Below are 10965 nucleotides of genomic sequence, written 5' to 3' on the forward strand. Positions count from 1 at the left end.
ATATTTAATCCGCCCACAGAACATCTAGTAGCTTATTTTGTATTACGCAAAAAGACAATATAACTAGGTGGAAATATGGAATGAAGATTGATCTTATCCACTTGAGATATAAGGAAAAAGAAAACATGCGAGTACACAAAGTGATCGACGTGCGTTTTATATCTTCAGACAACGTGTCGCATCATTACCATGCAATGATGCCACTCTGTACTCCTGATCCTCGTGTCTTCACGCTTTGTCTCATCACCGTTTAGCTCGAAATCCAATTTTAAATTCTCTTAGTTGTATTTATATATAACGCAGAAGCAAATGCCCGAGGAGAGGAGAGTACGTATCCCGTTAATGTGTATTGTGTTTTGATCCAAGATGGAATTGATAAACGATTTCTTCAATCTAACTGCACCTTTCTTTACTTTCTTTGGTCTTTGCTTCTTCTTGCCACCTTTTTATTTCTTCAAGTTCGTGCAGTCTATCTTCTCGACAATTTTCTCTGAAAATCTATATGGGAAAGTGGTTCTCATCACTGGTGCTTCCTCCGGGATCGGCGAGGTTTGGTTATAATGCATTTACTCTAAAATTTTAGATCTAAGAAAGGAATACTATTTTTTTTCGGCAATTTTATCGAATAATAATACTTTTTAAGTTTTTGTCACAAAAATGACCTCGAAGAAAAAAAAAACACCAAAATAGTTTCTTTCAATTTTGAATTTTTTTAAAATTTGAACCCTATTCCCAAAACCTAACTCCTAAGTCTAAATTTCCTAGGATAAAAATATATTTTTACTTTTTAATAACATTTTTTTCAGACAAATTTTTTAAAAAGGTTATCCAAAATTTCTCCTTTTTTTTTTCAAAAGAAAGGAATACTATTTGTCTATTCATTTGTGTACATAACTATATATTATTATTATTATCACCAGCAATTGGCATATGAGTACGCAAGTAAAGGTGCATGTTTGGCTCTGACTGCCCGAAGGAAGAACCGTCTAGAGGAAGTGGCAGAGATTGCTCGTGAAGTTGGATCCCCTAATGTTGTCACAGTTCACGCTGATGTTTCCAAACCTGATGATTGTAGACGAATCGTCGATGAGACCATCTCCCATTTTGGCAGATGTAAGTCAGCAAAACCACACCATGCTGACTAGTTCCTTCGTGGCCAAACCATCTCTTTTAGTTACCATTCACAAGTTTTAGGTCCACCAGTTTGCTAGAAAATCAGAAAAAAACAGAAATATTTTTTCCAGACTTATTTATCTCAAGAATATATCAGTAAATCTGTTTTTGTTTCATTTGTTATTGATTTTATTTGAACCTGCAGTGGATCATCTTGTAAACAATGCTGGAATAATGCAGATTTCAATGTTCGAAAACATTGAAGAAATAACTAGGACAAGAGCAGTTATGGTAATGTTACACTTATCGTGATTAATAGGATCCAATCTTTCTAACTATTATTTTTAATTAGAATACAGACTAATCTTATTTTTGTACCAGGATACTAACTTTTGGGGATCGGTTTATACAACTCGTGCTGCGCTTCCGTACCTTCGACAAAGCAATGGTAAGATTGTGGCCATGTCGTCCTCTGCGGCATGGCTAACCGCCCCAAGGATGAGCTTTTATAATGTAAGTTACTATATAAACACATCTCTCATGATTAGTAAAGCTGCTTTGCTGGACGTACTCGTCGTTATACCTACGTTAATTGTGAGGAATTGTTACGTGATTATGTTAACTAGGCTAGCAAAGCCGCATTGTTGAACTTCTTCGAGACGTTGAGGATTGAGCTTGGCAGCGATGTACACATTACAATCGTCACACCTGGTTATATTGAATCTGAACTCACACAAGGCAAGTACTTCTCTGGTGAAGGCGAGCTAGTAGTCAACCAAGACATTAGAGATGTAAGTCAAGGCTAACTCCTTAATCTACATGTACATTGATGAATAATTTTGACTTCTGTCGTTGTTGATAGAATGCTCATTTGCAAAATTAGGTTCAAATTGGAGCATTTCCAGTAACGTCGGTATCAGGTTGTGCCAAGGGGATAGTGAAAGGTGTGTGTAGGAAACAGAGATACGTGACCGAACCATCGTGGTTTAAGGTGACGTACCTTTGGAAAGTGTTTTGTCCGGAACTGATCGAGTGGGGTTGCAGGTTGCTGTTCTTGTCCGGACATGGTACGTCGGAGGAAAATGCACTCAACAAGAAGATCTTGGACATACCTGGTGTACGTAGTGCTCTATACCCTGAATCTATCAGAACGCCAGAAATCAAGTCGGAGTAGAGTGAGGTTGATACTTAATAAGTGTCTCATATAGTGGAGCCATGTTTTGTAAATGGACTTTGTATTATGCATATGTTAGTATGATGTAACTGTTTGTTTATGTCTATAAGAATAAGTGAACTGTCACTACAAGAAAATTACTTTTAGCCACAACTTGTCCACAAACTTTTCGTGGACAGTATAAATAGCTACAAAATCTCTTCAAAATTAGCTGCAACCTGCAAAATCTAAAATTTGTGGCCATCTGTTGTTTTTTGTCGCTCTATAGCAGCAAAAATAACCTTCGTGGCTATTCGAAGAAACACAATATTAACTACAAAAATAAATTGTGGATATATATTTTCACAAAAATCTTCCGCAAGATTCATGGCTTTTGTATCCACAACTTTACTTGCGGATAACCATTTTTATATACCTACAAAATGTATTTTGTCTCTATCTCGAAGATAGAGAGCCACAATAAGCTTCAGAATACATTGTGAACCTATATTATCTGTAAATTTACAGAATTTCTCGTTGACATTTTTGCTGCAAACTTATATCAATCGTAGCTATCCATTAGAAATAAAATTTTAAATAATTGCATGTGATCACAAATGTGGTTGTGGTTATAATATTTAAAAGATTATAATGTTAAGAAAATCTCTTTACGATAATTAAAGAGATTATAATGTTAAGAAAATCTCTTTACGATAATTAAATAATTGCATGTTCAAATCTGGTTCCATAATTAATTACATTAACTATCTATACGCTTGTATTAAAATTTACGATAATATGTTATATATTTTTTACTTTTTTTTTAGGTTACAGGGAGAACATATCTTTAATTTACCAAAGAAAAAGATAAGATTCTTTTTAAAAAAAAATTGAAGATACAAAGTACAACAACTTCACATAGCACTAGGCATTTCAATTCTCGGTTTGCTTCATGGTTTGGCTCTTCGGTTCTAAAGTTTTAGAATCTACTAATATCAGATATTTTGGGTTTTCAGATAATTTTAAATATTTTGGATAAAAATTATTTTAGTAATTTAATTTTTTGGGTATTTGACTTATAAATAATTTTAAGTTGTTTTTTATTTTAAAAATAAATATAATTAATATTTATAAATATATAAAATATATTATAGAAATTTGGATATTTATTTGGCTCTCGGTTTGGTTCGAATTCGGTTTTGTTTTTTTCTGGTTTAATAGATATATAGGATCCACTAATATAACTGATTGGGTTCAAACACGAACTTCGTTTTTTATTTAGTTTAATTTGGTTCTTTGGTTCCAGATAAATGTGTCAAGGACTAGTTGCATCAATTATAAAAGGCTCAGAAAATAATCGTTTTAAATATTTAAGAAGTAGCAGTAGTCTAGCATCATAACTACAAAAATACTAACTAGATTTTGGGACCAAAAAATAAATGATTCATCACAACCCTATAAAAGAGTAAACACAACAAAAGAGTAATGAATAATCATATATTATTTCCAAAATAAAGAAGATTCATATATTAACAAGTCACATGTTGTACATTAAATATAAGTCATATCATCAATCTCTCAAACGTTGTAGTAAGATGCATATTTATTCAAAGCAGCTATTGTTATAAAATTAATGGAAAAGTCTATCTTTATTCATAACATAGAGGTTCCTTATATAGAAGATTACACCGTCATAAATAAATGGAAAGATTACAAATCATAATCTCTTGGTTATAAGCCATCCACAATTTGGTTCTTAACACTCCCCTTGAATGCCATAACCATTTACAGCTTGTAATGTGCTTTAATATTGCCTCATTAAAACCTTACCAGGAAAACCCAATTGGGACAAAACCATGGTAGAGGAAAAAGAGTACAACACACATTACTCCCCCTGATTTGGACATTACTGAAGGTCCCTTGGGTGATGAAGATCTTGAGCAGAATATGCTTCGTCCTCGAACATGATAGTTGGTTCTTCTTTACCATCGGCCATGCCACAATCTGATCGAACATATTGAGTCATCGACCTCAAATACACACACACGAAATCTTGGATGATGTTGCTGTGATATGCGTGTACCACCATGTGTAAAACATAACCTGTCTGAAAACAAATCAACAAAACCAAATAACCCCTCTTTGGGCTGATTAGTATAAAATAAACCAAAATCAAAAGCTTCTTCATCGTCCTTCTTATGGACCAATCAGATCAGTGTCTAAAACAAGACTTCTGCATCGTCCATCTCAGGACTAAATGGACTTCTTCATCGTCCACCTTTAGACTGAATGGATCAGTATCCAAAACAAGTGATCTCACGCCCATGTACTAGATAATGGGTGAGACTGGTCCATATTAAATCTCTTGAGTACCATTTTCTATATATAATATTTGATGCACAAGGATTTCATTGTTAATGTACTCAAACTGTAATCCCAAACAAAACTTTGTTTTCCAAGATCTTTCATCTCAAACTCTTTCTTGAGATATTCAAATGTTTGAGAAATTTTATCCAGAGGTTCCTAGGATATTCAGATCATATACTTTGATGATTATCAATATTGTTCTCGAGAACTTGCTGTACTTTCAGCTCAATACCCTCTAGTACTTTCATTATCCAGTGGACCATATAAATATGCAGTCACTACATCAACTTGCTGCAAGTCTAATTTTCTCTCCTATATAGCCAGACTTATGAGAAATCTAAAAGTAGTTGCATCCACCACATGGGAGTATGTCTCCTCATAATCTATTACTGGTCTTTGTGAGAATCCTTGTGAAACATCAGCTTTATATCTCACGATTTATATTCCTCACAAGACCCATTTATATCCACTGGTTTTAACATCATATGGCGTCTTAATTATATGGCCAAATACGCTTTTCTTCTTTAAACTATTTAACCCCACGTTTCCATTCAATCCAATCTGTTCTACGAGTGCGCACTCTTATATTGACGTGGGTTCATGATCCTCGCTTATATTCATAAATTCAAGTGCTACCTTGTATGCAAATAAATCATCTTATGTCGACATTCCTTATTGGTTCCATTATGTTCCAGACATGATATAATCGATTGAGATTCATTATTATCAGGACCTTTAATACTTTGCAGCTTGGCGTCCCAAGCTACATTGTTTGGTACCTGTACCTTAAAGCTGACCGACCTTATCTCCATGTCTGGGATGGTTTCCTTAGTAACCTCGGATTTGGATTTTGATTATCATTCTCTGCACCTTTCTTTTGTTTCCGAGGATTCTTATCTTTTGGAACCTATTGGTCTACCACGTTTCATACGTTGTCTAGACTCTGTAGCAACTTGACTGTGTCTCTTCTTGGACATCAAATTCGTTGGTGCTTTACAAGCTGGTTTATATATGACTTAGTCATTCTTTTTCGGGTCAGCAAATGTGTCTGGCATTTGATTAGCTAGCTTTGTAAATGTATAATCTTTGGACGTCTATTTCACATTCTTTAGTCCGAAGATCTTGCCAAGTGATATCATGCATATTTACATTTTTTTCATTATCTATTCTTGTACATTTTGATCATTTAGACTATCATTTAGGTTTGTTTAGGTTGCATTGCATTGCATTTGTGTGTTTTTAGGTTTGGAGAAGCATTAATGAGGTTTTGGAGCCAAATGAGTTATAAAACATTCAAATGAGTGGAGAATGGTGCAGTAGCAAGCAACTACCACAGGCAAATGGAGGTTGCTACGGGGCCGCAGGCTGCTGTAGCAGGCAAATGGAGGCTGCTACGTGATGTTAGGAGTTTTCAAGGCTCCTAAGACAAATGATGTAGTATAAAAGATTGTCGAACCAATTCTAAGGGATTTCAAAGCACCGAGAATGCTAGTACGTACTTAATCTAAGTGCAACCGATAATTTAGATGGTTTTAAACTACTACTAATAATAGAATGCAAGAACAGAACAATAAAACAATAAAAGAAGTGACTTTCTTTGGTTATGATAAAAGAGAACTCATGGGTATAGGAATTAGACCTTGGGTGATCAAGTTTCGAACTAAGGATGGCAAATGATCAATCAAATTATCAACCTTAAGCTTAGACACAATCTTAAACAAACTCTATGTCTAGATGAATGTTCATTTACTAACATATTTCAAACATCAAATGTCTTTGGTTGAATTGTATGAAAGCAATCATTACTAACAAGTCTATTGGCTATCTTAACACCTTTAACAACAAATGTCTTTGGTAAAGTATGTTAAAAGCTTAGGAGAGTTGTCTCAGGCATTTCATCAAACACCTTGTGGGTGAGAAATGCCTAAAGATCAACTTTTGAGAGGCCAACTCAGAAGATGCATTATGAATACTCTATTAGCAAGGAATAAGAAGGATCTACACTATAACATCCTAGATCTAGCCTAATCACCCTTAATCTCTCTAACCCATGAATTCAAAAGTGGATTACTCACTACTCTTCAAGATTCCTCTTAAACCCATATTGGATTTCAGATTCATCATGTAGAGAAATACAGATAATAGATTAGAAATTAACAGGATAACATATGATCAAATGAATCAAAGAGATGAACTTTTTCTAAAAGGTTTTTGGTGGTTTTCTCAAAGATAAAAGATAATCTGCCTCTAATGGCTTACAAAAGATACTTAAACGTAGGTTTAGAAAGTAAAAATGTGCATAATGAAATGACCGAAAGGCCCTTGAGTAAACATGAAGTCAAGCAAACAAAAGGCGCGCAGCGACCTCCAGTAGTCGCTCCGAGAGGTCGCTCCAGGCTTCGGGAGCGACCTGGAGGGGTCGCTGCGAGACGTCGCTCAGGGTCGCTCTCGTGTCTCCGAGCGATGAAAACGCGAGCGACTTCTCCTCGTCGCTCTGGTAAGGTCGCTCTCGTGCCTCCGAGCGATGAAAACGCGAGCGATTTCTCCACGTCGCTCTGGTAAGGTCGCTCTCGTGCCTCCGAGGCGATGAAAACGCGAGCGACATCGGGGTGTCGCTCTGAAGGGGTGTCACAGCGACTTCACGGCGTCGCTCTGGAGAGGTCGCTCCCATGCACTGCTCATCCAATGATCACCTTTATCACCTCTTTTGAGCTCTAAATGCACCCAAATGTCTCCAAGAACTCCATGTGGTACTCCAATACCTGATAAAGACTCATGTATGCAAAATGCAACCAAAACATGGCTAAATCGTAGTCTATATGATCAAAATGCACATGGGTGAATGGATAAAACAATGGAAATATGCAAGATATCAACTCCCCCAAACTTGTTCTTTTACTTGTCCACAAGTGAACTTTCTAGAACTCATAGGGAAAGAGTGTTGAAGGTGGGAGCTCATAGCCAAAAGAAACACAACTAGCACTCAATTCAACATCTAATCCAACATGAGCACACTCTCTTATTACACTCTAGCTTCTCTAGGCCTATCACAACTCTTTTTGCCCTTACACTCATCATCAAGCATCCACACATTCAAATCAACCAACCCTCACATTCATTAAGCATAAAACATCAGGTGAATTCTTGCAAATGGTCAATTGGTCCAAATTATTTGGTTGGGTAAGGGAAGGCTTTTTATTCAAGTGAGTAAAGAGGTTCAAGATATATGATCTTTAAGGTGGTTTACTCTCGAAACAAGTAGCCTTGACATTGCACATAATATATCTAAGAAAGGGACCAACTCATGCATACAATGCTCAATCTCCATTGTTCTACCTTTTTCCCAAACATACAAGTTACACAATCACTTCCCAATGTCAAACCCAACTCACATCTCTCACCAAAAGAACCCAAGAACACTTTGCACATAAAACTCTTTTTCTTTGAAATCTATAAAGGATTTTTCTCAACTTCAAAACAATCTTAGCTCCTAACAACTTTGCTAGCCCTTTTTTCTTTCTTTTTCTTCTTTTTTTTTAATGCAAAAAGGTATGTGTGCAAGTCTCAATGCAAATTCATCAAAGCAAACATGATCAAATACTTGGTACCTCCCCCAAACTTAAGTTACACAGTCTCTGTGTTGTCAAGTAGAGGGAGATACCCACAAGAAAAAGCTAATATGCAAAAATGGGATGGTATATACAAGGGGAAATAGTGAAGTACCTTCAAGGAAAGTGAGTAGGGGCAGAGGCCCCAGCATCGTCGTCGTCCGGTGGGAACGTGGTGTAGTAACTCCCATGTGCTGAGCTGTAGTCTCCATACCATTGTTGGCGCTGAACCTCGTCAATCTCAGCCTCACTATCTGAAGAGGCTAAGGATGGAGACTTGTTGCCTGAGGTGGAGGGTTGAATGGGTGGGTTCCTCCATGTTCGCTGGAGCTGTCTATCAGTGAGAGGGAAACCAAGATCAGTAGGCTGAGGTGGGGGCTAGGGTACTGATGTGTTTGCGAAAGCGAAGTCCGCTGAGCTACATCCAGCTATGCCTCCTCTGGTCAAGACATCGGCCACTTTCTTCATGAACTTGGCTGAAGTCTTTGCTTGCTTCTTCACCGTCTTGCTCAGCGCCTTGCACTTGTCCTTCAGCTTTTCTATTGTCCTGTCTTGTGCCTTGTTCCATCTCTGAAGTCGACCAATATGCTTATGAGCGTCACGAAGCGCACTAGGAGGAAGAACCCCATCATGTGGCTTGAAGTAGTAGCGCGGAGGTCCATAGACAGGTACAGATGCTTCCCTAGGAGGTTCGTAATGTCTCGTCGGAACACTCCTTTTCCTTGGTGGAGCAATGGGACCGAGAGACCCGTGTTCTCCAAGAAAGTTTTCCTGGGACATATTGAAGCTGATAGCTCCAGGTCTCTTTAAGCTCGTCAGGTTCTGGTTTGGAAGAACCACTTCAACCGGCTTGCCCTGCAAGTAGTAGTGGTAGACGCAGTCCTTCCCATACATCCCACTGAAATAGGTGGCAATCCTCAAGTAAGTGCCATCAATGAACTTAGGCCCTGCTGCATCCTTTCCCAAGGGAACATTCAGAAATTGGAGCAGTGGTGTGATCATCCCGCCTATCCCAACCTTTGGTTGCGAATCAGTTGTGTACCATGCCCAGTCTCTGTAGTGCTCGAGACGATTCACGAAGAAGCTGACCATCCCGAAGGAAGCATATATGTCGTTGCTTGGAAGGGGCAACGTTCCAGGTGTGGCGTAGGGGCGGTTAGCCGGGTAGAGCAGTCGCATGTCTTCCTCGGTGACATTACCAGCTTGCTTCCGTGTCTTCCGAGGTGTTTAAGTGGTTAGTAGACTTGTGATTTATGCATGCTTGAATGTGTTAGCCAACGGGAGTTGATGTTTGATGCATGACTAGCATAGGGATTATTATCATGGGAGTGGATTAATCTATTTTGAATGAGATCTAGACCTATAGACTTGTTGATTGTTTTGTTTGAACATCCTAGATTGAACCTTGATCACCTTATATCAATTATCTTTGCCCATGGATCCATCCTTAGCATTTGATTGAATTCTAGCACTTATTTCTTGATTGGATTTGAGATCACCTTGTTTATATTCCTAGGACATTAGGTTGTTACAAAATCATACATATTCTTGTTTGCTTAGATTAGGAAATTTTGTGTATTCTTGGTGTTATAGATCTCTAGTTCCTTGTGGATTCGATCCTAAAATGCTACAATAACATACCATTCGATTGTGGTATTGTTGGCACATTAGGTTAATTGGTGTGTGCTTAAACGCGTAATCACCAAGACATTGATGGTTGATTCCATTCTATTTCTTTTACCATTCTTTTACCAGCTTTATTAGTTTTTTCTCCTCCTAGTCTTAAAATAATCCGTGTACATGGCCTCAAATATAATCACCCATAGTTGGCTCAAACTCTTTTATTATTGTGGGAGAATCATATCCAACATATATCCCCATTCTCCTTTTGAGGTCCATCTTAGTTCTCTGTGGTGGAGCAATTAGTACATAGACAGCACATCCAAATGTCTTATGATGGGGTATGTATGGCTCTTGACCCGTTAATAATTGTGATAGGGGATATCTATGCTCACTAAATGGCCTGATGCGTATTAACTTAGGTTCATGTAAATTTCGTGTGGCCCAAGCTGTGAATGAGAGTTTTGACCTCATAAGTTATGGTCTATCAATCAGCTATTTGCGTTTTAAAAGATTTCGGCGAAACCGTTCTTGGTATGGACATTTATCACAGAATTGTCCACACTTACCCACATGGACATACCATAATCATTTAAACGCTTGGGACATGTATTCACCAGTATTATCTAGACATATAGTCTTTATTTATGAAAAAGGGGCTCGTAGCCGTTTTACTGGTGATGGCCTAATGAGTTTCTCTTGTGTACATGCTACACACGTGAGATTCTTTGGGATAACTCTTCTTATCTTTTAATGTGTGTCTTTTGAATATCAATTTTCGCATCATGTTTGGACCGGGATGACCAATCTGGTTGTGCCATAAAGTGTATATTTTCGCAGGCTTTTAGCCTCTATCATACTGATCTATGCATAGTCTAGGTCAGTAGAGAGTGCATGTATAGTCTTTAGGACTTATTATGGCCTTGGGCGATTTTATACATATATCTGAAGGAAGTCTTTGTTTCCTTCGCCCATTGTTTCAATATAGAAACCATTCATTCTTATATCTTTAAAACTCAATAGGCTGCTCTTGCTCTTAGAGCTGGGTGAATATAAGGTATCACTGATTTCTAGATGCATACCCTTAGGCAATAATATATTAGC

General features: G+C 37.5%; 1 protein-coding gene across 1 annotated transcript; it reads left to right on the forward strand.

Annotated features, from left to right (window-relative positions):
* Positions 1 to 320: 320 nt before the first annotated feature.
* On the forward strand, positions 321 to 2416 carry LOC106431760 (11-beta-hydroxysteroid dehydrogenase 1B). The gene is given in 6 exon segments (NM_001315592.1): positions 321 to 549; positions 921 to 1113; positions 1319 to 1404; positions 1495 to 1626; positions 1740 to 1904; positions 1997 to 2416. Coding segments are annotated over 6 exon segments (1050 nt in total). The 5' UTR covers positions 321 to 366; the 3' UTR covers positions 2288 to 2416.
* Positions 2417 to 10965: the final 8549 nt, after the last annotated feature.

Source organism: Brassica napus, chromosome C2, assembly GCF_020379485.1.
Source record: "Brassica napus cultivar Da-Ae chromosome C2, Da-Ae, whole genome shotgun sequence".
In the NCBI taxonomy this organism is placed as follows: Eukaryota; Viridiplantae; Streptophyta; class Magnoliopsida; order Brassicales; family Brassicaceae; genus Brassica; species Brassica napus.